The 26162-nt window shown below is 44.1% G+C and overlaps 1 protein-coding gene and 1 long non-coding RNA gene across 3 annotated transcripts in view; one reads left to right on the top strand and one right to left on the bottom strand.

Moving 5' to 3' along the window:
* Window positions 1–20365: 20365 nt before the first annotated feature.
* On the top strand, window positions 20366–25618 carry LOC139669672 (uncharacterized). The gene is made up of 4 exons (XR_011697306.1): window positions 20366–20877; window positions 22086–22245; window positions 24763–24898; window positions 25377–25618. It is a non-coding gene; the product is annotated as an uncharacterized lncRNA (long non-coding RNA).
* The window catches only part of CNTN3 (contactin 3), a 108151-nt gene continuing 105190 nt past the window's right edge, over window positions 23202–26162 (bottom strand). For both annotated transcript variants that reach the window (XM_071550218.1, XM_071550219.1), the window contains exons 20-21: window positions 25419–25587; window positions 23202–24880 (exon numbers count right to left, since the gene is read on the bottom strand). In XM_071550218.1, the coding sequence (XP_071406319.1) occupies window positions 24780–24880; window positions 25419–25587 (270 nt within the window). In that variant the 3' untranslated portion in view covers window positions 23202–24779. The remainder of the gene's footprint in view (window positions 24881–25418; window positions 25588–26162) is intronic.

Genomic DNA, 26162 nt, shown 5'->3' with positions numbered 1-26162 from the left:
TGTGCCTACAACATGAAATGCAGATAATATGACTAAAAGCAAATTCCTGGGTGGAGGGAGGGCTGTGCTGTTGCTATTGTTTCTCTTCTAAATCAAGTGGTTTCCACCCTGATTTTTCTGATGCTGTATCAAAGGATAGTTCAATATGCCTTTGAATAAGTACATTATTCTCAAGCAGCTTAACTAATTCTAACCATCATAATAGCAAGAGTAGGTGTCTGATCTCTTGACAGGGACCCTGGGGTGACTTAGTGGGGCAGAGCTGTGGGGCTGCAGTGTCTCAGTGAATTATTGCTGTTTTGGGGGAGTAAGGGGCAGGAAGGTCAGATCTGTGTGGGACACGAGATGGATCTCCTTTTAAGTGCTGTGGAGAGCAGATGCTTGGGAAAAGCAGGGCCAGGAGTGAGAATGTTGCATTTGCTGTGGTTGCAGCTCAGGTCTGACCTGGGTGTAGGTTCAGGCTCTCATGCCATGCTTGTTAAACACAGAATGGTCTGTAGGGCACCTCTCCAGAGCCTCCAGGGGTGAGGACAAGCCAGCCTGGTGGGCAGAGGGTGCAGAATGACCATGAGGGTATTTAGGGAGCTGCTTCTGACCACCCCTTAGAGCAGTTGCCATTCTGGGGTTGACACAGGGGTGCCATAGCCAGGAGCAGCAACCAGTGGCTTTCCTGGCAGAGCCCAGGAAGGTGGCCAAGCTGGAATGCTGCTTCACTTCAGCTGAATTCTTCAGACCACGTGGCAGTTCAAGAGTAATTAGCATCCCTGCCAGGGCTTGGCAAGGGCCAGCACCAGGGAGGTGACAGGTCTGCTCGCTGTCCATGTGCCTCTGAGTGGTCACTGGGCTTGTGAGGAGGGACCATGGCTTGCTGCCACCATGCCCAGCTCAGCACAGCCCAGGTATGGGCACCTCCTGCCACACTCAGTCCCAGCATCAGTGCATGGGCAGGCAGCAGGGATGTCCCTCTCCCTCACCAGGAGTGAGAGAGCGGCCAAGAGGAGCAGGGAACTGTGTGGAAGTTTGACAGGATGTGACTTCCCCAAAGCACTGGGCACTGTAGCTGCACTCAGAGCTCCTGCCTGTGTGTGCAGTGCCTGGCACTGCCCCCAGAGAAGTGTTTCCACACAGGCTCACCCTGGTACCATCTGGTGGAAAGGGTATTAACTCCTCTTGCATGTCCTCAAGCCAAATTTGCACATGAAAAATAGTGGTCCAGTTGCACTTAGGCTACTGCTGCAGGTGAGACTGTGCCTTTCTGAAAACAAAGCCACAAATGGCCCCAAATTTTGGCTGTGCTGTTCGTAGCCCCTCAGTGCTGGGCCTGGGGAGCACTCCTGGCTCTGGGAGTGCTGCTGCAGCAGTCCAGCCTTGCACAGCCCCACTGGCCCCAGATGGGAGGTTTGTGTTGAAAGCAGCATCAGTCAAATTGCTGCTTTCTGCAATATCGTGATCTATTTGGAAATAACTCACCAACAGGCAAGTATATGTTCCTACCCTAGAAGGGAGCAAAAGGAGGAACAAAAAATTGCCTTTGTGCTGGATTTAATATTTACATCTCAGACTTTGCCAGACAGGTTTGTTATTTATAGCAGGAATATTCATCAGTTGCCATGGACATACTAAGCTCACCTCGTACAACAGTGAACCACAACCTGCACTGGAGTAATTTTAAAATGCTTTCATGCTGAGTGAAATAGTTTGTATTAAATTCTAGAGTTGAATGCTGGGTTTCTCCAGTGCCATTTCTGGGATTTGAGATATAAAATTGGAAATACTTTATTGGAAATTTAATGGGAAGAGCAGTGCTGTATACAGGAACCCTAAAGGAGTTACTGTCACCAGGCAGTGCTCAGAAACTCCATTTATGGTGCTTAAAAAGCATAATATATAATGACAATATCTAGAATTCCATTAATAAGGATATTTTTTTTTAAAAACTAAATGTAAAATTATATTTTGTAATTTAACTCTTAATAGAAGTACATTTAAGGTCAGATACTGCCTTATTGCTGTTGCATCTTTATTTGGAGTGCTTGGTCAGTATGTCTGACCTGGGACAGGAACCCCACATGCAAAGTAAATCCTCCTGTTCTTCCTTTGGGGAAGCAATCCTCATTTTCTGAAATGCCAGACCTCCAAAATACAGCTGGAGATGGAAATTTTTCTTTGTTGAGCTAATCTAGGGGAAAAAAAAGGCCCAGCAATAATCCAAGACTGGATAGTCACAGCCTGTGAAAAGGGTTAAATCTGGACAGGGAGATCTCAGTAGATATTTACTGGTTTTCCACTGAACCTGCCCTTCCCCAGCCCAAAGAACAAATCCAGCAGTAAAAGAACAGCTGAAAATTGTCAGGCTTTAATACCCATAGATAAGGTCATTCCTTGGGGGAGACCTGCTCAAATGCATAATAATATAACCAGGAACTGTAAAAGACACTGTGATGTATTAAAAGATAAAATAAAGCAGACTGAAGTTCAAACAGGGAAAAATCTAAGCTTTATGTGGTGAAAGGTAAAATATTCTCACAGATAAGTGGAGGCTCTTGAGTGAGGAAGTGTTTGAAAGGCCTGGGAGGCTGGAGAAATCTTTGGGGATGAGCGTTTGAAGGTTTCCATGGCACAGATAATGGAAGGGGTGGGTTGGGAGAGGAGCCCATGGGGGGCTGAACTCACCGGCTGCAGGTCAGGGGCTCTGAGAGGGCAGGAGGGACTGAAGCATCACTTTGGCCAAGTGGAGAAGCAGCAAGTACCTGGGAAGGCCCCCAAGAATAACCCTAAAAACGTCCTACTGGATTCTCATCGTGCTGTGGCACAAACAAGGCTGTCTTTGAGACTCTTGGATTTTTTTTCCAATGTAGTTTGCAATTTTTTGTGATAAAATTGAGCAAGTGTGTACTGGGTTGTGGGTAAAAGTATGAGTTTTGAAGGGATTCCTCTAGTGAGCCTTGTTGGATTAATGTGGGTACTCTGTTGGTGCTTTTTGTCTTTAGCTTTTGGGGTTTTTTAATACAGCATCATACTGCAAATCCCCTCAGTGGGACTTGGTGTGAGCCCGTTCTGAAAGCTACAGCTGAGAGCAGCACATGTTTGATGAGGTGTCAATACATCCATCCCCACTGGGAAATGAGCCTGGAGCTCACTGGTTTGAGCTGGCAGGCCTGAGTTAAACCCCCGTGTGTGTCTGAGGGGAGCTCAGTGCTGGATTTTCATGCCATCTCAGGGGGTTCATCTTAGTGCTCACATGGGTTGGGCAAGGCTGTGCTCTTGGATGTGTTGAACAGCCTTTTTAATCTCCTTTCTGTGCAGGGGCCAAGCAGCCCCAAGCCACGCTGGGACAGGCTCAGCATCACTGACTGGGCTGGGAGTGATTGTTTTGGGGGGAGGTGGTTTGGGGATGCTGGAGGAGAGTGCCAGGAGCTTGGAGTCAGCAGTTTAGTGGGTAATCTGATTCCTGAGAGAACTGAGGGCTGCCAGGATCCCTCAGCACCTGGATTGGAGCAGGTTATGCTTTGCAGGTAGAATTCAAGGGTCAGTGTTGCCAGTGCAACACCTACACTTAGTGTAATCCTATGAAATTTTAATAGTTCTATGGTTCAAGACACAAAAGTGATTATGAGCTGGACTTGGTGAAAATAACCTTCTTGAAAATGATACTGCAAATGGAATTTCAGAGTCAGGAGTGTTACAGCCTCCTAATAAAACTTTTGGTCCTGGCTGAGTGGTGGCCTGGCCTTTGGGGGCTGCAGGTTGTTCACAATCCTCTCCAAGCTCTTCCCTCCTGCCAAAACAGCCCAGGACCCTCCTTCCCTGACAGGATTCTCTTCTCTTCCTCTTTACCTGAATGGAAGCCTGACAGTTCTCAAACAGACTTAGATATACTGCAGATATTTTTTAGTTTTAGCTTGTATTGTTGTGTTCAATTTGCAATTGTATTTACTTGCCAGCAATAAAGAAGGTGTAGGAATGAAAAACATACATTTTACTGCTGTATTCTCTTCCCTTCCAGACAGTGTGATGTGGGAGGGATTACTTTTCCTGAGATAAAACCGCAACACATGAAATCCCACACTGAGCTCTTCAGTGGGTTTTTCTTACAGGGAAAACAAATACAAAGAAAAATAGGAACAAAAATCATGTTGCTCTTGTTCTTTTTTGTTTTTGGTTTGTTTTTTTTTTTTTGCATACCAACTTTTGTCAAGCAAATGGGATGTACAAAGGGAAAGCAGAGGGAGAACTGTTAAAAAAACCTTACTTATATTCCCATAAAATTCAGTATGTCTTAGTCCTTCCAATACTATTCCTCCTCCCTGAAGTGCAGGGCAATGTGACTAAACTGACTATCTGGATTATTTACAAGGATCAAAGCTAAAGCACCAGTGAAACAAGGAGAAAACACAGTGCAAACAATCCCTCCTTGGCTGTGCTCGCTGCATCTCCTGCTGCCCTCCAGGGTCTCCTCACGTAGCAGAGAACTCCAGCAGGACCAGTTTCCCTCCCTGCATTCTGTCTGTAGCTGTTCTTCCCAAATTTGAGAACATTTTCTCTAGACAAGGCTCACTTTTGACTCCAGTTTTGGAGTTCCCCCTAATTTCAGCTCCCCTGCAATATTTAGCATTGCTTTCTGAAGTCAGAGAAACCACAGTTACTTTAGATTTAACAAAAATGGGTCCTGTATAAGCTCTGACACTAAAGAAATAGATTTATTGAAACCTCTTTGGAAGTAGGGAAGTCATCAATGAGGTTTGTGTGTATTCAGTGTGTCCATTTTGTATTCAGCCCCAGCTATTGCACAAAAGTTGGGGAATTACCATTTGCAGATAAATCTTGTGTTTGAATTGTATTTCTTGGTTGCTAATTTTACTAATTAAAATATCTATCACCCATGCACGGCCCCAGACAGATTTAGAATAGGAAGATGACTGTCTGTAATTAAATGAGAAGTTGTACATGAGCAGCAGATTCTTTCCTGGATGGCTGTGCTGAAATTCATCCCTGTGTTGGATGTTAAATGTGTGCTGAGTGGATTGGGACAATAATCTACATCCTTATGGAAGGGCTCACTAATGCTCTCACTGAGGGTGTTGTTCTGCATTGGAGGAAATTGTCAACAAGACATGGGGTAAAGGGTTAAAATTAAAAGAGTGTTGATCCAGACTCAGAGTAAGGAAGAATTTGTTTAAATGAGGATTGTGAGGCACTGGAACAGGTTTCCCAGAGAGGTGGTAAATGCACCATCCCTGGGAACACTGAACATCAGGCTGGACAGGACACTGAGCAGCTGATCTGGCTGAAGATGTCCCTGCTCATGGCAGGATACTTGGACTATATGACCTTTAAAGTTCCCTTCCCACCCAAACCACTCTAAGATTCCATGATTGTAATTCATACTTTGGAGCTGCAGACAGTGAGACCATAAAATGCACGAAGTGCTGCTTGTCTGCAGCACTGGGGTTTGAGTGCAAGGTTTCTTGTGGAACTTCTCCTCAGGTTCCTGCTGGCTGCTCTCCTTGGGGGGCAGGGAGAGGGGGAGCAGTGGGAATTCCCACACAGGACCCCCACCTTCACATCCCTGCTGGCATTGGGTGCCAGGGAATCTCCCGTGTTTTCTGCTCTGCCTCTGTGTTTCAGTGGGAAACAGCATTCCCTGGGCACTAATGTGTACCATCAGTCTTTCAAAGATGTTTGATTTCTGTTTGATTCTTAATTATTATAATAGTTAAGGCACTTAACATGCTTTAGTGATTTACCTCATTTAATTGGATGTAGTGATTAGAATATCTTTTATATTGCCCTCACTGTGGTTTTAATTTAAGATTATAATCTCATGGTTCTTTTCAGCTCCTCTGGCTTTTATTTAGATGCTGCTTTTCTTTTCTGATTTCATTTTGTGTATTCATTTTTCCTGCTGATTCAGTAAACATGCTGCTAGGATGATTTCTCAGGAAACCTGAGTGTGGTTATAAATTCTTTCATTTAGTGCAGACACTAATGAATTAAAAAAAATATATGAAGATGATGCATGAGACTGTACTCAGCCTCTGGAGCTGTCTGTTGCTTTTTGCATTAGTTTATTAGAATTAAAAGAAAAAAGGAAAATAAAAAGCAGTTATTCTCTTAATGGGATATATAAAATAAGGAGGTGGAAAGTGATATTGTCACATCCCCTTTTTGTGTGTCTTGGCCTGTTTTAGCAGATGGAAGATGTACAGATTAAGATTTTAGTATTATGACCCAGTGTGTGATATTTTGGTGTTGGTCCCCAGTGTAGGAATTGCTCTGGTGAAGGGAGTTTTAGTCTGAGGCTGCAGGTTCAGAGAACCTGAGAACACCAGCACAGGTACTGGGGAGGAGGATGGAAACGAGACAGTGCTGGGAACTGGGCTGAAAAACAGAATTCTGTGTGATTTGAGGAAAGAACAAGCACTTTGCTGTGGGGACGGTGGTAGATTCTCCAAATTAGTTTGAAAGGTAGTATAGCATGTTCTTTTTTCCTCTTAGTGGTGCACAGACTCACACAGATAATCCACCTGGTTTGTCACTGTAGAAATAGATAGTGCCTGTGTTTTTCTCTCTTCTCTAGTGGCAAATCCCAAGAGCCCATGACTATAGTGCTCCTTTCAAAGGGCATGCACATGAACTTGGAGGACCTCCAGATTCAGCAGGAGAGAAGTGTCTGCTTTGTAGGAAATTCCCATTTGCTATTAGGCTGGGAAAGCTGAGAGATCCATTTTCCAGGTGCTCAGTGCTTGGAGGTTTGGCCAGTTGAAATCCATGGAAGTAGGAAAGTGCTTTATCTGCTTTCTCTTCTCCTCGCCAGCACAGAGACAGTTCTTGAGGCAGGAGGAACAGGGTTTGCTTGGATTCTAAGGAAGAAGTAACCTTACAAAAACCCCAACCCTTATCATTAAAATGTACCAGGCATCCTGTTCAAACAGAATAAGGGATAAGGTGCCCTGTGCAGGGCTCTGAGAAGGGAAGGAGGTTCCTTGCCTGCCACATCCCTCTGGCACCAGCAGTGCCCAGGGCTGGAAACCAGCTCAAAACACAGGGTTTCTTTTTCTCCCCAAGCCAACTAATTAGGTGAAAGCCATTGATACATGCAGGGCTTCAGAGAGAGTCTTTGATGAATTAGTTATTTAGCCTGTCTCATCAGCCTTGTGTGCCACTGCATTGTATCACCTTCCCAGACTGTGGGAATGCACCTTCCGAGCCACATCCTGGCCTTTCATCCCTGAGAGCTGAACTTTATTCTGGGAAGGTTTCCAGGGAAATCAGGTAGGTTTTGTGCAGATCAAGGTGCTGCTGAACACGACTACAGGTGCCAGAGCCTGGCTCTGGGTGCCCTTGGCATCTGCTCCTACCTTTGCCAGAGCTTTCCCAGTGAGGAAAACAGGCTGTCTGCTCTGATGGGAAATGTTGAAACAGCTCCAGTGTTTGGAGCTGCCAAGCACCGGGTCTATAATATATGTCCTAAAGCAGTCAAAGTGTTGTTATGAGTGCAAAAATATTAACAAATCGTTGGTTATTTAAAAGGAATCATTTAGGGCTCATCTGGCTAATGAGGAAGAAAAAACTGAGCTGAGCACTTCTCAGTTGTAGGGAGATGTATGAGATCAGCTGTTGTAGGGAGCTATCAGTGAACACACCTCGTTAGCTCCCTTGTGTAAAACTCCTTATCTGCCTCTTATTAGTCTTTCATTAATTAAAGCTACAGAATTCAGTATTTTTTTGTTGGTTGTTCTCTCAGCATGAAACTCGGCTAATTCTTCCACTATTGGAAACAAAGCTGCAAGATTGAAGTTTATTCTTCTAGTGTTCTTTCAGTTATTTATTTCACATTGCTGCCATGCATGGATGAATTTATATGATGCTCTGATGACCTTTAGAAATTCCTCTGATTAAATGCTGTTCTACTTCATTATGACATTTCTGTGCTTGTACTACCCGATTTGATGTGTACAGCTTAATAACACCACCAGACATGAATGCTAATAACTTTACAATTCATTGCATTGCTATTTTTTAATGTAGATGAATTTTAAAACAAGTTTCTCTTGCTGCAGGCTTACATGAATCATATAAATTAGAAGGTAACAAAAGAACATATTAGCATTTGTTAGCCTGGATGCACAAATTTTGTAGTAACCATTTTAATATGTACTACAACTTTTCCAGCCTCAAGTTTAATATGTACTACAACTTTTCACCCTCGATTTTTCAACCAACATCATAATTGAATTGGTTTCCTTCTTGCCTAAGGATAATGATTTTACACTGATGGAATCATTATTAGATTCTAAGGATTATACTGATGATGCCTGTTTTACATAGAGCTAAAAAAATTAAAATTATTCAACTGTAAAATAGTTTTTTATACAAAGGCTATGTAAGTTGGAGATAAATGAACTAATTATTGTGTTTAGAGTTGCTGTTAATATCCAACATCCATAACTGGAGCAAACCTCTTGCTGGAGCTCCGTGCAGGGGGTGCAGGGAGCTTTTGAACCCCCCACCCTGCTGCGTGTCCTTGAAGTCTGGCAGGTGGGAAGTTGCTGTGGTGGAGCTGATGCTGTGCAGGCATGTGTTCCTGGAGGCAGGAGGTGGATTCCTGCAGGTCTTCACAGGAGCTGCTCAGAGAGCTCCTCATCCACAGACACAACAGCAGCAGTGGGACGAGAAGCAGAGGGAAGGTGGAAGATGGGAAAAGAGAAGGCATTGCCTAAGGAACAAGCATCTTTACTGGTAGGGATCTGGTTGTCAGTTCAGTCTGGGTTTGGAAGACTTGTCCATGTTCCAAAACACCTTCGTAGGGGGTAAAACTATGTTTGAACTGGTCCAGAGTGGGAGAGAACCAGCTCATCTGCATCCACCACTTCTGCCTGCACAGCCGAGCGCTGCTCCTTGGGTGGAGGGAGGGAAGAATAGCCCAGGTTAAGCATAAATGATGAATTTCTGCTATCCTGAAAGCCATCAACATTTCATGGGTAATTACACTTCAGGCTGCAGAAATAGCTGTTGAATTAATTGATTTTGCAGTTACATCCTGATGTGCTGAGTGGGTGTTGGTCTGTGTGGACATGTCAAAATAACATCTTCAAAAGTCTCAGGGGCAAAAGACATTTACCTCTGTCTGTTGAGTAATCAGCAATTAGAATACAATATAAATATCTGCAACCTTTTATCTGAAAACACAGGAAGAAAAACTTTGTTATTGCCTTTGGATATATTAGACTTTTTTGCAATTTTTACTTGTCAAGTATAGAAGTATCAGATTGCCAAGTACAGCCTCTCTTACTCTGACTTTTTAAAGCTGGAGGTTAACCTCAATTAAAATAAAAACCTGAAATCGTGTTTCTTTAAGCATCCATTTAAAATCATTTTAAATCAAAGGTGAGAGACCAGTCAGCATAACTGCAATGGACTGCTCTTGTGCATGATTTTAAAAAGCCTTTGTGTTTTGTTACTGTGGCTGGATGACACTCCTGAGGTCAGGGAACGTCATTGCTTCCCCACACTTAAGCTTCAGTCAGTTTTATTCACTACAGAAACAAGAGTAAGGAGCTGCACCAGCTGCAAACTTGCACTTACTCGACTAATTGTGTACAGAGTGATCAATACATGAAATCAAATTCCATGTCCGTGGTGCTTTAAGACGTTATCAAACTCCTGGGCTTCTCAGCTGCTTTAATATGGCTCGAGGTACAGCACAGAGCTCCTCTTGTATGTGGTTCAATAGATTCTTTAATCTGAGATGTAAACTTGTCTTTAAAAGTAAAGAACAAGCTGACCTGAAGGTAATAGAGCTGCATTGAATTCATCTCAAACACATGTTAAGCTTTCTTGACACCATTACCCTTTTCCTTAGGAAACTTCAGAGTGGTCTTGATTAATAATAAAAATAAGGAAAAACCACCTGTAAAAGCCAACCAAGAGAACTCAGTGGCTCATCTACTTTCAACCTTTTACTCTTTGTCCTGGGTATTCTCAGCAAAAGAAACAAAATCCCATCAAGCTCTTTTCAGCATTGCACAGGGATTTAGACTATTTCCTATTTTCTTTGTAAACAGCAAACCAAAATAATTAAGGTGGTTCTCACAATGTTAAATCAAGATGAGAGCAGGAGACAAGATCTCTGACTCCAACCCAGGCTCTGCTACTCATTTATTGAACAACCTGAGCTAAATTATTTAACCTATTTGCTGCTGCTTCCCTGTCTTTAAGGTGAAGGCACATTAACTTTTACCTACTCATGGCATTTGTTACTGTGATTGTTGCTTGTATTTGTGGGGTGCTCTTGGAACACAACACTCTAATGTGACAGTGAAGTGTCACTCTGGCATCCACTCTGGGGTTTTCTTTCTCCCCAGAGCTTGAATTCTTCTAAAACTTGGCCAAGTTTCTGTAGATCTCTAGAGGAGAAGTAGAATTTGTTGTTGCAGTAAAGCTTCATTATAGACTTGGTGTTTGATTTCATCAGGGATCAGTTTGGGAATCATCTGTCATTGCTGTGCTGGAGAAGGTGGAGAGTGGAGCTGCAGAGAAGCCTTAAGTTGAGTTTGGGGGATCAGAAATGAGGAGGGAGTTGCTGAAGACTTGCCATGTGCTGTAATTAAAAGGCTGCTGTTGGAGGCCAAGCAGGCATAAAATGTTCCTTCCTCTGGTAAGTTCATCTTAACTTTCAACATTTGATGGAGAATTGAATTGGGAGGTGGAAAAGGGAATGTCTTATCTCAGGGTTACTGTGGTGACTCCTAATGCTCTTTTGTGGGTGTCCAGCCTGTGCAGGTGTGGGGGGAAAGGAGCTGGGTCCTTGATCTGTTGTCCAAATACACCAGACTATTGTAAGGCCTCTCCAGGGAATGTCCTGCCAGCAGGACAGGGCAGACTGTGCCCCAGTTTTTTGACCTGAACAACCCAATGTGCTGCACCACCAAAGAAATCTTAGACCACAGGCTTGGAGACATCCTTGTCCTTGGCACAGGGAGATTTATCAGGTATGTCCAGTGGACAGAGCTGTTGCTGAAAACACATGTCAGCATGGTCAGACCAGGCTCCTGAGGTGTCTCTGTGTTGCTGGGAATGTAGTTTGGATGTGGATCAGCAGAGCAGGAGCTGGCTGGGATCCTGGGAGCAGCAGGGCACTTGCAGAGTCCATCTGAGAAGCTGAGAGCAATGGCAATGCTTTAGCAATTTCTCTATCCTGCAGCTGTGTGCTCGGGCAGAGAGAGGGCCAGCACCAGCCAAAACTAATTTAAAACTCTGTGGAGCTGACACCAATTGCTCTCCCAGGAGTGACTGCAAGATAGATGACTCCTGTAGCTCTCTCCCCACCAGCTCAGACCATGCCTTGAATAACCCGGGTGCATTCTGGTGCACTTGTGGTCTCTCTCTTTCCAAAGAACAGGAGTGGGGTTCAGCATTTACACAGAGACAGCCAGAAGAAAAGATTTATTCTCCTGTTGTTTTCTTTCTAAACATTCCCTTTGGTGCAAGTGTTAATATTGACAAGTGTGTTTTATAATCTGGGAGTGCACACTGGGCTGAGATGGTGCACTGGTATTTAATGCACAATGCACATGGTTTAGATGGCAAGCATTAATCATACTCCTATTGCCTTTGTTATGGTAATGGGAGAAACGAGCTCTTGGTTTGGGGATTTTTTTTAATTTAAAAAAAAAGGAAAATGGGTTAGATTTTTTTTAAGATGCATTATATTTCAGCAGCTAATGAAGAGGAAATAATGATGACTCTGCACTGTGATATGTATTAGAGCACTAATTAGACTATAGCAGAACTGCTTACAGATGTCTTTTAAACACCTGCTTGGTAATTTTCAGCCCCATTTTCCTCCCTTTCCCAGCGCAGGCATGATGGGAAGACAAAGTTAAGTCTGAAATACAAAAGAGAGAACACATCACCCTCTGATTTTGTGTTGTGTTCATCCACATGTTTAAGAAAAGGACAATGTGGATGGTCATTGCAGTGCCCTTTTTGTGGACTGGGATTTGTATTGGCCATGGCAGGTATGGGGAAAGGAGTCAGATATGTTGTTTTCCAACTTCCTTGGAACCATACAAAGGTTTTGGGACAGGAATTTCCAGTTCATGCTGTGGTCCTGCATGTAAATTACTCCAGAATGTTATGTACTGCCTCTCCAACATTTGCTTATCATTGACTTAGTTTGGAGTGTGTGTTTTTGAGACCATTAAAAGCTGTAAATCTAGAAATAATATTGGCCTTCATTTTTAAAGCTGTTTTGAAGTTGTGTTCTCTTACTGTCATAAGAAACCACAAGTATTTCTACTCTATATCTTATTTGCTCTTATATTTCTGCCAGCTATATAAATAATTGGATTCTAAACATCAATTACAAAAGTGCCCAAAATCACACATCAGGCAGACAGTAGAGTTCCTAACTCAGCCCTGTCTTTTAACTTCCACTGCAGCCAAACTGGTCATAGGTTGCACAAAATTGACATGTATTTTATAAAATGCAAATATTGGCTACATATTCTCTGGGCTCTGAACATGGTTGTGTTGCCCACACTACTGTCAGCTGCCAATGACTCCTCAGTATTCCCCAATACCAAGTCTCTGTGGTGATGGAACTTCTTTTTTCTCACAACTTTTTCCAGAGGAAACTTTTCCTGACTGCACTGTTCATGTGTCAGAGGATGTGGAGCTGTTTGTGCCTGAGAGCCCAAATGAGGATGCTAAAGGTGAGAAACTCTGATTCAAAGCTGGTTTAATTTTTCTTATTTTGATGATGAAAATGTTCAATGAATGCAGGACTAAATGTTTAAACGCAGTATGACCACATTTCTTATGAAATAACACATCTAAAAGTAATAGGCAATATTTAAATTTATAGGTATGTCAGAACTTTTTTTCTATTTTGAAATTTTTGGTCTTACCTGTAGTTTCATAAAACCCCCTTTCAGGAGTTCACTGAGAGCTACAACTGTTTTCATCCCATATGTAAGATCAGCTCTGCCTTACACACAGATGTGCTGCTGCTTTCTGTAACTTCTGCTCTGTACCCTAAATGTAGCAGTGAAGTCTGGAGGACTTACTGCAACCCTCAAAGAAAGGACAGAATTGAAAAGGAGAAGAGTTTTGGGGAGCCCCAGCTGGTAATGTTTGAGTCCCACAATTATCACCTGCCCAAGGACCAGGTAAGAGGTGAGTGCAAAGTAGCATCAGATGCCGTAAGCGGGTGTGGATTTGTTGAAGGGAGAGAGGGAAAGGGAGAATCTCCTCAGCATGGTCTGATCCAGCCTGTGGTCCTGTACCACATGGTAGATGTGTAACCTGGAGTGAGACACAAGGGATCTCTCAAGGTTCTTTGGGGCTGGAGGCAGAGCAAAACCCCGAGACTTCACAGTGTCCAGTGTTGTCCCAAACAGATGCCCAGGGACTGCAGTAGTGGGAGATGTTGCCTTTGAGCAGGAGGTTTGTAGGAAGACAGTAACAGAAAATTTACTCCAGCATAAGAAAGGGGTTTATCTAGATAAAGCAAGTGTTTAAAAACCCAAACCAAAGCCCTAAGCAATTTTGTCACGTTCGTCACCAGGAATAAGTGTGTTCTCAGCACTGTCAGTGCTTGGGAGGCAGCAGAGCAAAGCAGAAGTGCATTGGTGCAAGGGAGCTGGGAGGCCAGAACCCGAGCCTGCCAAAGCCCCAGGTGGATGTTCTGCCCTGCTCAGCAAGTCTGGTGGCTCGGTGACGCCAGCTGGATGTCCCCACTGCCCCTGTGTGACGCTGGTGACACCCTTGAGAGCTGCTGCTGTCAGAGCGCAGCTCACCCGGCGCTGAAGTGCTGAACAAGTACCTGGAGGATTTGTGAGTAAGGTATGCTCATCTTTCAGATATGCTTCTGAAGTATGGTGCTTTCCTTCAGTTCTGTGAGAAATCACTTCAGGAGCACAAGGGGAAGGTGAGGCAGGGGAAGGTGAGACATCCTGAAACAGGTCTGTTTAAATCCCACCATGTTCAGTTGTGCTGGGAAGTCTGGAGGTTTTTTTTCTCTGCTCTCAGTGTGTGTATCTCTGTTTTGGGGTATGTGAGACAAATCTGTCCCCTTCTCTTTCTCCCTTGTGGCTTCAGAAACTGTGCTGCACCTTCAGAAGGGGTGGGTCCATGTGCCACCTTGCCAGTGTGAGATAAATGACCAGTCCAGAAGGACTGAAATAACCCTCTGGAGGGTATCCTCTGCTTTCTGGGGTTATCAGACTCCCCAGAGGTCCTTCCTAGCAGCTCCCCTGTGCATTTGAGGTCAGTTCAAGGATCTTGGCTTCTGTTGCTGTTTAATTGCTCACCTCTATCAGCAGCATACTAAGACATGAGCCATATCCATCTAATCATAAAGCCAAACAAACCAGCAGTTGTTGGAGTCCTTTATCTCTTGGCAGGCAACAGCAAACCTTCACCTCTTATCCACTCTGCACACATACAATTTTTGTGCAGCCTTCATCAGCACCAGGAATTCAACAGCTGAGACCAACATTTATCTCAGTAAATCCAGCATGTAGGTCTGCCCCTCTCCTGAATATTCAGATATGCAGCCACATCAGTGCTGCTCATTTGACGGCAATGACAAGGGTCATCATTTTTATTCTTTATCTCCCACTTCACCTGCTCCTGAATGCTGAAAGAAGGAGGAACAGCATCCTGGGGAGCTCGCTGGTGTGGATGACAACCTTGCAATGCTCAACTGTTCATCAGGGTGTCATGGGAGGATGAGGAGGAGCAAGAGGCACCGCTGAGCATCTGTGCCCACAGCCCTGGGCAGTGCCAGGGAGGTGGTCCTGCGGTGCGGGTGTGAGGAGATGATGGGTGTTAGTCCTGTCAGGCCCTCCAGCCACATGGCACAAAGCCAAAGGGCAGAGAACTGCCTTGTCAGGTAGGAAACCTTCAGCCTGGTCACAAATAAGCTCGATTTTTGTAGATGAGAAAGGTTAAAATTGAGATTGAATATCTCAAACTTCCCTCAGGGCTGTGTTTTCTGAAAAGACAGTTTTGTTCAGCTGCTTTTCACTTACATGCCTAAAAAATTCAGCTGTCATAGCCCTGACAAGCACTAAAAAGCTCTTGTTAAGGTCATGGGTTATCAGAGAAGTGTGTCTCAACCAGCATCCCAGTGATCTGAGGCCACTGGCACTGGGAATGGGGGCTGATGTCAGGGCAGTGTTTGCTGCAGACAGGACTGTGACCCCATGTCCTGGCATGGTGGAACTGCTGCTTTTCCCACTGCTCCTCCCGAGGAGAGCCATGTAAGGCTGCTCCAGGCTGTGCAAAACCCCCCCTCTAAACATCCCTGACCTTTAAATTCAGGCTGCAGCCAACAGATCTGCTGCTAACCAAAAATCTGAGGTTGCTTTCATGTGTCTGAGCGTTCAGGGAATAGATGGAGCTTAACATGCAAATGCTGGGCTTCCTGCAGCACACGGCTGCTTTTCAAGCTCTCTCATTTCATGCTGTTACCTCCATCCCTGCTGTGTCTGTGAAAAGAGCCTCTCTGAGGAAAAGTTTCCCACAGACAGAAATCTGACTGATGTGGCAGAAAGAAAAAAAAAACCACAACCAACCACTTACAGTTTAATTTCTGAAATGTGTGGTGTCCATCTGCAACCTGGCAATCAGCATCTCCTCTGCTGCTGGAGAGGAGAAACTAACCCCTCACTGCCTTAGGTTTTTGGGGATATGCTTTCTATATTTGTCCTGTTCTGTTGAAGTGAGCAGGTCCTGCAGCTGGGAGTCAGGAGTTCAGAGGAGTATTTTCCCTCTGTGAGCAGTGATGCTGCAGTGCCCTTTGGTGTGTTTATCTGTGCATCCATTTTTCTCTGTGTTTGAGTTGCTGTGCTCACAAAACTTCAGTTCTGCACAGATAGAGAAATGGGTGTGTCCTGTCCCAGGTAACAGGTGATAGAACAAAGGGGCAAGGGCCTCAAGTTGTGCCAGGGAGGTTTAGGTTGGCTATTAGGAAAAATTTCTCCCCTGAAAGGGTTGTTGAGCCTTGTAACTGGCTGCCTAGGGCAGAGGTGGGGTCACCATCCCTGGGGGGCATTTAAAAGATGTGTAGATGTGGCACTTGGAAACATGGTTTGATGGTGGCCTTGGCAGTGCTGGGGGAGCAGTTGGACTCAATGATCTTGGAGATCTTTTCCAACTTAAATGATTCCATGACTCTCTGTCCAAACACTTCTTTTATGACTAATGAAAACTGCCTGTAAAGCCCATACACAGCAGCTCTTGGGCAGCGCCCTGCCCTGGAGGGTATAGGTGGGACCCTCCAACAAATACTGTTTATTTGGCATTTCAGTATCTTCCTTGAACCACCTGGGCATCAGCATCATCTTCAGCCTTTAAAGCAATTCAGGATGCATTATTGTTGGCTGAAATACAGTAAATGTGTGGCATTTTCCTAATACCTTACATTTTTATTCTCTTCTGATTTGAAGTATTTCCCATTCTATGTCACTACCATATAATTCAACATTTTAAGCATATTGTCCCTGACAGTGCCTGCTTATATTTTGTAGCTTGTCTGGTTATTTTGGCAACAAGAGACACCATGAATTATGTAAGCAGTCTCTCTCCTTAGGAGCTGGTCCCAGCCCTGTGCTGCCCCAATAGGAGCTGTGGGACAGGAGCTGCTTTGGCCTCAGCTGGGCTGTGACCAAAGAACAGGGCACGTGGCACGTTGGAAATGAATTGAAACTACAGAAAATTGGGTAAAAAAAATGAGATTCATGACTGGGTTTGAGCAGTTCAGCCTTGAAGCTCTGGCTGTGACCATGCCATGGGCTGTGTGTAATGGAGCCCACTTAGTGCATCATCTGGGTCTGGAAATCGTGGGACCTTCATCTTTACAATCTGGGCTTTCATCCCAAACATGCAGCTGGGTGTCCAGGCAGATGTAAGGGAGGATTCTAATCCATGAGGCTTCATGAAAATCAAGAGATATTAAAACCTGCTGGGGAGGGACATGACCCTGTCCCACACTTTCTAGCACAAACTCTGAGTAGGGAAGTGGCCACAAGCAGCAGCATCTCAGTTCTTTCTTGAACTCAAGAGCCCTGTGATTTCCTTGAAGGAAAGGGAGGCAGTGGGAGGCAAAGCCTCACTCCTCATCTCCTTACCTGGACTTTCACAGACTACATCATGATGTTCAAGTTCAGATTTCAGCATTCTGACCCCTCAGTCACCTTTTTCATATAGAAACAATCATTATGGACCAGGATCCTGAGGACTGGCAGCAGATAGTCAGGCCAGATGGCCTCTGCCTCTGATAGCTCCAAACCATCACATAACCCTCATGTTTTCAAGAAAGCCTTTACCAGATGGGTCTAATTTAAAGCATGGCCTTTCTTACTTTTTCCTCAAGGACAGCTAATGAAGTGCAGAATGGATTCCTCTGCTCCTCCCAGGGCAGGCACAAGTGGGTGTTTGATATGGAAACATTTATGGTTTGGTTCCAGCACATCAGTGAGGAGAGATGATGAACTCATTAGAATAAATGTTGACAAGTGTATTGATCCTGTTTTTCTGAGTTTACTGGAGCTGCCCCAAAAGAGGCCAATTCTTCAGCAGTATCTCATGACAAAATGTCTCTCATTTTTTATTGCTCTGCAGTGACCAACCCCAATTCAACTTGTATTATATCTCATCAGCCCTATCTTTAGTCTGCTGCCAAAATTTGTGGTTGCAGCTGAGGAGTTCAAAGAGGAGCTGAGAAGAGGAGATTGAAGCAAAGCTCTTGTCTTGCTTTCCAAGAGCTGCCTGCTCCAATCCAGTTGTTTCCAGCTATAGTTTCCCAGCCACTGGTCTGTGGTTGGGAACTTCATTCACTTTTCCTCTTGTGCATCAAAAAGGCTCTGAGAGATTCTTCTCCTCCAGGCAGGAAACCCTGAAAACTCTGGATCTGTTCCATTAGCTGCATTGCAAACTGATTTCCAGCCTTGTCTCTCCTCTCTTATATGAGCTGTACAATCCCTCCTCTCCTCCCCAGTTGACCTAAAAATGGCCTAATTTTTTTATATCTTTGTTCCAAGCCTGTTTACATGGTAGAAATGAGGAGTTCTGGCTTATCTTGTTATTATGTAAATATTTTTGTGCTTCTAGAACAAAGTTTTTCTTTCCCTTTGATCCAGCTTGCTTGTAGTCAGTTTAACCCCCAGAAAGAGTCAAGAGATTCATGGAGATTGCCAATTCCTGAGGAAAACTGGAGAGAGAAAAGAAAACTCAAAATTACAGCTCATTTAGTAATGGATGCAAACAAAAGGAAGAGCTTGTCCTTCAGTGTCTTTTTTAAGCAAATTTTTGCTTAAAATATCTGGGACTAATGTAAAAATAGCATTTGCAGAGTGTTAGAAGATGAAAGTGGTGCTTTTCCAGCAGCCTGGGAGGTTGCTGTGCCCCAAACTTGTGCTGTGGGCAGGATCTCCAAATTGCTGGAATTATTTTTATCCTTCCATACTTTTGTGGCTGAAGTTTTAGTTGATTGCTTTGGACTGTGCTGGCAGCAGGGGTGAAGAGTCTTCCAAAAGGAAAATTTTAGGGTAACTTCAAACTACTACAGGAGGAGGTTAATTCTGGTTTCACTGATTCTCTATAGAGTTATTTATTATTGGGGTTATTTCACTGAGTTCTTATGTAGAGTTCTATTTCCTAATTACAAAGTCAAGACCAAAGCACCAGTACTAATGGGAGGAAAAGCAGCAAGCAGTCTGTAGTTAAAAATGTTTAATCACACTTTAAAGTGATTGTACAGCAGATACAATAGTAGAGACTTTGGCAGTATTTTGGGTGGAAAGAATGACAGCAGGTCTGGCTGAACTCACAGTTCTGCACCACAGACCAGGACTATCAGCTTGGTTTCCTATCTGGAGAAAATATATGTATGTGGGATTTATACAGGCCTTGTGTTATGTGTTCACCTGGATGGTTACCAGGTCAGCTGTTGGTACCTCTTGAAAAAAGAGGGGATGTATTTCAAAAACTGACCAGCTGAGGATGTTTGCACAGTCATGGATGAGAAGGCAAGAGGAACCACTGCACTCAGAGTGGCTGCCTGGAGCCTTCTGGAACCACAGCCAGCAGTAAAACCTGGCAGAGCTTTGTTCTGCTCTGTCCTCTCCATGCTCAGAAGGGCTGATTGATCAGTCCAAGCCTGCTGAAATTGGGGTGAGGGTTTCCTTGGCCTTGGATCAGGCCCTCAGCACTGGATACACTGGTGCTTGAAAATAGGTAATTAATGGTGCTTTATTTTCCACGTTTCCAAGGCAACACAAACACCCAAGACACTGTTTTCTAGTCCATGAGAAGAAGCTTTAGGCTGCTGCAGAAGTTCCCCTCTGTCTCATCTCAAGCTGCTGTAAAGGTACCAGAGCCATATTTTCTGTCATTATACTCTATTTACATCCTATATCCAAAAAGTAATGATGATCAGATGCTGCAGCTGAAATGATCTGTTCTCACAGCAGAACTCATTCAATCAGTGGAGCTCTGCTGTTCAAATAGATAATTGGTGTTGTGACAAGTGTGACTGTAAATGCCTCAGTTTGGTGGCAATGTTAGGAAGTGTGACAAAAATTAAATGATTTGCCTGCCTTAAGCATGGCCCTCCTTGGATTGCTAATGAGGGAAATTCTTGTTAAACACATGTCCTTTTCTGATGGAATCCTTTACAGCCCTTAGCTGGGAAAATGATTAATTATTTGTATCATCAGGGGCACGAAAGACTGGACTTTCCCTTGTTTTCTCTGCCTCATTTCTTTCTGTCTTCAGCAGATGTAACAGGTCATTGGATTGGACCAAGGGTTGGACTTGATGTTCTTGGAGGTCTTTTCCAGCCCAATGGATTCTCTGATTGTGTCCCAGCGTAGAACAGACTGATCCATTAAGGTGGAATCCCCAGGGAGAACAATCCCAAGGGACACTTTTCCTGCCTTCTTTAGAAGGAATGGCCACAGGGAATGCATTTAGGTGCTCCAGTCTCAGGGGAACGTTTCAGCACCTTTCCTGGAGGTGACAGAAAGTTCAGCCTGTTCTTCTCCAAGGTCATTCCCTGTGTGCTGCTGGGAGATTCCAACCCTGCCCCCTCAGCTGCTGATGTAGAGGGAAAGCAACTCTGTGTCCCTCCTCATTCTCCATCCCAAGGAGTGTGGGATTCAGGAGGCTGAGGGCAGCAAGGAGCTGGACACTCCAAAGTTTCCCTTTCCTGATGGACAGTTTTGGATGTCTCCCTGTCCCAGGAGCTGCTCTGATTTTAAATTCTCATGGGCTGAATTAATGAGCATTTTGAAGTTGCACCTTTCACATGGCTTCTCATGGGATGCTTTTGCTCTGTCCTGTTTCAGCATTTGCCAGTGCCCTGATATTCTCCCACCCACAGGGAATTAATTGCTGAGCAGGAATGAAGAGCACAGCACAGAGAGCAGCCATGGCCCAGACCTCACAGCACTAATTATGCCGAAAATAATTTGGGTACACTGGGAGGAAAGTGTCTCAGTAATGCTGGATGGGGTTACTGGCACGTCTCCTGTATTTGTACATTTGAAAAGGGAAAAAGCAAAAACTTTCGAAGATACTTCTTGACCTCAAAAAAATCAGCAACGAGCTGAAGAAAAGAAATTTAATTCCAAGTGAGTCTATCAAGTTTTCTTGACCCTTAAGGATGGAAAAAGCAAAGGAAGGATGCACATGAGGGTCCTGAGAAATTCTAATACTAAAACACTCTCAAGCACAAACTGTGAAGTCTCAAAACAGAGCTCAAACCCAAAGCAAACAGAGAGCATGGTATGAATTACAACAAGGGCCAGTGCAGACACTGCAACGCGGCATTTCAGGTCATGAAGAGGATCCATGAAAGGAAAGGTGAGTGCCTGTTTACTGAAGTATCAAAAACTTTGGGGAGGGGAACTTTGTCATGCTCCTCATGAGAGACAGGACAGTCAGAAAATGCCAAGGAAGTGCCCACACCCTCAGCAGACTTTGGGAAACCCTTCCAAGCCACAGGTGAGACATTACCAGCCCCTCCGAGAGACAGAGCTTGCTGAGGCTGCTGGAGCAGCTGTTCAGCTGGAACAAGAGGAATTCTACCCTCTTTTCCAGGCTTTGCCTCCTGTTTGCCAGCGAGCCCCAAGCTGTGACCATGCTGGGGAGGCAGCTGTGAACTGTGGAGACTTCTCAGACAATCTCTTTCCCAAGAGGGCAAACTGATCTCCACCCAGGGCTGCAGCAGGAGGTGCACCCTGTCCCCCTGTTCCCCAGCATGTGGCAGCTCACACTGTGCAGGCACCACGTTTAAAGTGCCCCTTTTTATCCAGCAGCCTCGATAAAACCAGAGCAACGTGCACTCAGACAGAGCTCTGCTAAACATCTCTCTTTTTATTGCTTTTCAGGAGTTCAAAGCATTAGCATAAAACAATCCAGGCGGTTTGTTTTCCCTAAGAGAGCGAGGGCCTGTTTACAAACTCGTTTTATTTTCACAATATTCCATTGTTATTTATTTCAGACAGAGAGCTGTCAGATTAATGCACTCCCTCCTGCAGGACAACTTGCTTTATTGCCTGTTATTAAGACATAACATATATAACCTGACAGGCACTGCCCACGTCTGCCTTCCACCACTGAAAGGCAAATTAAGTTGAAAATGGAGATCTCCAATATTTCTTTGGGCTGAAGTGATATTAGTTTTTTAACTCATTTTGTATTCATAGAGGATCTTGCATATTTGTAACATATCTAACAGTAAACTGTCCAAAGAAAAAGGTTTTTTTAAACAAAAATTTCTTATTCCAGCTACCTCTGAGAAATTCAGGCTTTAGAATAGAGCTCTGGTTTTGGATAGGGAATTGAAAAGAATGCAATTTAGTGCTTTACTAAAAACTGTGACTGAAACCTACTGTTCTTTCTTACTAGATTTCAAATAATAGTTGTGACAAAGTGCTGGGTATTTTTGTGGAAGTCAAAGTTGAATGGCAGAACTGTCTTCCCCAGCATCCACAGTTCCTGTTGTATAAGCATTGCTATCACATTTTTCATTATTATTGATTAGTTTTCTTTCTCTTTTTTCACCTCAGGACTGAACTGCTAATTTTGGATAGTCACAGGAGCTGCTCTGGTAATGCCTGCAAGAGGAGGGCTTATCCCTTCCTGCCTCTTCACCTTGTCCTCCTGCACTTTCCCAGTGACAACTTATTTTTTTCCAGCTCACTGGAGAATCAAGTCAGTTTTATTAATGTAAGTAACCATTAACTGAATAACCTGATGTATGAAACAGATGAGTAAAGGAAGACTAATCTGGGTTTGGGGGAAGCAGAGCAAGGCAGGTGTGTTCACCTGCAACCATCTAAAAGGGAAAATCCATTTATCGATACCCTTCTAAGGTGTTGGCATCACTATTAACCCTTATGGCAGCAGCTGGATCAGCTCCATATTATGCAGGTGGAATCCAAGCTTTGAAAGCTTAAAATAAGTAGTTGTGCTGTGTCAGGGAGAAGGTTTTTAGTGTTGGAAAGTCTGGGCTTTACGGGAAGCTGCAGCTGTGTAAGGAATGGGAAACTGCAGTGGAAACCAGGATGTGCAACTTAATGCTAAATAGTGATACAGTGAATAAATAAATTACTATAAAGAACTGAGTCTTCTCCAGTGTAATTACACTGGGATTTTTTGCCATTTCAGAGGAGAGGAAACAGCCTAATTGGATAGATGGGAAATGCAACCAGGGAAGGGAAGGTGGCTCTTTTTCCATCGTGCTGCAAACTTGTGGGCAGAGGGTGGAGCTCAGCAGCTCAAGCACAACCATTTTTAGATGCATCAACACCCCACCTGTGCAAATATATAATAGGAACAAGCAAGAATACTTTGAAATATTCCATTATCCCTCAATGTAATAAATATTTTATTAGAGCAATAGAAAAAAATGCATACAGATAACCATAGGATACACACACAACTGGAAGTTTAAGGATAATTTTCGAACTTTTCAATATGAAACAAGGTACCTGGTACATATCTCATGGAGATATATAACTAGAAATTAAGTAATACAATGTAATTGCATGAAAATGGCAGTACAGGAACGTGGACTAGAATTGTGTGACACAATAGAAAGAGTCACCCTTTGTTGCATGAAACATAACTATATATTTACTAGAACACCTGTATTTCCATCTCCCACCCACCCGCCCCCTTTGCAAGTGTCTGAAAACAACACTGGTTTGCCACATGGAAAAGCAACTAGCCATTTATAGCTCTATATGTACAGTATATACAGCTCTTACTCAACAGTTAGCACATTGTCTTGTCTGGATCTAATCAGGTAATTTGCTAGCTGAATGCATATCAAGGTGGTTTTTTTTCCTACAGTGCTACCATAATTTCATTAATCCTGTTTCTCCCTTTGTAGTTGTTATAATAATCCCGTGAAATTAAAAAGAACAGTCTTTAGAAGGATAAGATTTATGTCATGTGAACATGTGCTGTTAAAGGTGTTTAGTCAGCTCTCTAAAAGGGGTATAAAATGTTGACTTGACTAAATTCACAGCTACAGAATTCAAATGGACCAGGTTTAATGTATCTTTAATATACTGCTATGAAAGAAAGCACAGATTTCTCTGTAATAGCAAGCCTGAAGTGTTGCTGTATAATTGTTTATTCCATCCTATGGTATTGCCATAAACTCACCAGAATCACATGACAGTGGTGGGGTGCACCTGAGTGCAGGTGAAAGAGTTTTGAATTGGTTAAAAACAGAAGGAAGGAGAGTTCTGACTGTACCACTGAATTAAGGACGTTTCCAGTGCAGTGTGGCAGGTACAATTTGGGGCTGCATATCTGGAAGCACCACATCTCAAGGTAGGGAGGTGGTGGTTGTCCTTCTTCATAAGGCCATGGTGCAACTGCATTTCACCAGTGCTTCCAGCTGGGCACTTCTGTTGGTGAAGCACTGGCAGGAGTTCAGGGAGGGCAGTGAAAAGGAGCCTGAGGGTGGGAGAAGTTGGTTATGAATGGAGAACGTGGCTGAGGAATAATAATAAGGTGGGGATATGAGGAAATGAACTTTGAATGTTGTTGGTGGAGAGGAAGGGCAGGTGTTTGGAAAGGTGCATAAATGTCTGATAAAGCAGAGAGGCCTCTCTGAAACACAGCTGGGGGCTCATTTCTGAGGAGCCTCTTGGACAGCCCAGCGTTGACTGTGCACAACTAATGCCCACACTGGGACTTTCTTTCCCTCCCAGCTGTGATTTCTTGCCAGATTTCCAATAATTGACACAAAGGGCAGGAGGAAAACTGCTCCAAACCTCCTGGGGGATGACACTGGCTTAAGAACAGCCACTTAGTTGAGGTGTTACCATCTGATAGACAATACCCATGTCTCATGAGTTCATCTTTTCTCTGTAGAATGGTATTGCAGTGATGCAGAGCATACCCAGAACAGCTCAGTGTTGCTGCAAAAATGGAGTTTCTCACTGAGCTAAGCTCTTTCTCTGAGCACAGTGCCATTGCTCTCCCTCTCTCTTACACTGTATCTAAAGTATGTAATATGTAAACTCCTTTGGTTCAAGTATTAAGGCATTTTAAATTCCTTTTTAAAGGATTTGCTAAACTTTACATGGTATTTTTACTTCAACTTAGAGTGAAATATAAAGAATTTAAAAACACGTCAGGATAGAAGAAAAACATGCATTAACCACTGCAGTATCTTTTAAAAAAAGCACTTCAGTAACCAATTCTTTCTTTTTTTTTTCCTCCCAGCAAATGCAAATGTATCATCACAACACTGAATTAAGGGTCAGGGAAAATACTGTTGCTAAGAAGCTGGATACACTGAAGATATTCAAGACTGATGGACCAGAACCTCTTGCATCCATACCTGTGACAAATGAAAAAGGTGAGGATTAAATGAAAGTATGTGCTGTGCCAAATTGTTCCCCTTCCTAGATGCTAAGCAAAAATTATTCTGATTTTTAAAAATTATTTCTTAAAAGCAGTAGAAAGATACAAAAATACTGTAAATATTTTAAAACCACAGAAATGCCCTGCAAAATGCTGAACTATACAAATGATTTCAGTGCTTTGGTTTAGTTGACAAAGTGCTGTTTGGTCAAGGGTTGGACTTGATCTTGGAGGTCTTTTCCAACCTCAGTGATTCTGTGTTTCTATGTCTTTACTTTCAAGGTAGTAATTAAAAAAAAGAGAGAAAGTAAAAACTTTAAACATTTTATATACTAATTTACATGGTAATTTACCAGTTCAATAGAATGGAGTTTGTCATGCATGGGGGCGTGAAGGCTGTTAATTGCTTTTCTTTTTATGACCTTATTACCACACAATAATAATCCTTTTTTCTTTTTTTCCCATTTCTGCAGAGACAAGTTGAGGCAAAGAAAAGGGATTCAGGTTCAACCTACTGGCCAGCCTGGGGATGAGGATCTGCTCGCTGCTGGTGCCGTCCCCGCCCTCGGTGGTCGCTCTCACCTCGATGACATAATCGTCGTCCAGCTGCAGCCACAGCTCGGCCCGAGGCTGCGCCGCGCTCAGCACCTGCACCGAGCCCTGGCTGCTGCTCCGGAACAGCACCTGCAACACACACAGCACAGCCCGTGAAACACAGAACATCTGCCCTGCACGCTGCTCTGGCTGCTGCTCCAGAACAGCACCTGCAACACACACAGCACAGCCCGTGAAACACAGAACATCTGCCCTGCACGCTGCCCTGGCTGCTGCTCCGGAACAGCACCTGCAACACACAGCACAGCCCGTGAAACACAGAACATCTGCCCTGCACGCTGCTCTGGCTGCTGCTCCGGAACAGCACCTGCAACACACACAGCACAGCCCCTGAAACACAGAACATCTGCCCTGCACGCTGCCCTGGCTGCTGCTCTGGAACAGCACCTGCAACACACACAGCACAGCCCCTGCAACACAGAACATCTGCCCTGCACGCTGCTCCGGAACAGCACCTGCAACACACACAGCACAGCCCCTGCAACACAGAACATCTGCCCTGCACGCTGCTCCGGAACAGCACCTGCAATACACACAGCACAGCCCCTGAAACACAGAACATCTGCCCTGCACGCTGCCCTGGCTGCTGCTCCGCAACAGCACCTGCAACACACACAGCACAGCCCCTGAAACACAGAACATCT

This window comes from Pithys albifrons, chromosome 3, assembly GCF_047495875.1.
Source record: "Pithys albifrons albifrons isolate INPA30051 chromosome 3, PitAlb_v1, whole genome shotgun sequence".
Classification (NCBI taxonomy): Eukaryota; Metazoa; Chordata; class Aves; order Passeriformes; family Thamnophilidae; genus Pithys; species Pithys albifrons.
This window is presented reverse-complemented; position numbering and strand designations above follow the sequence as displayed.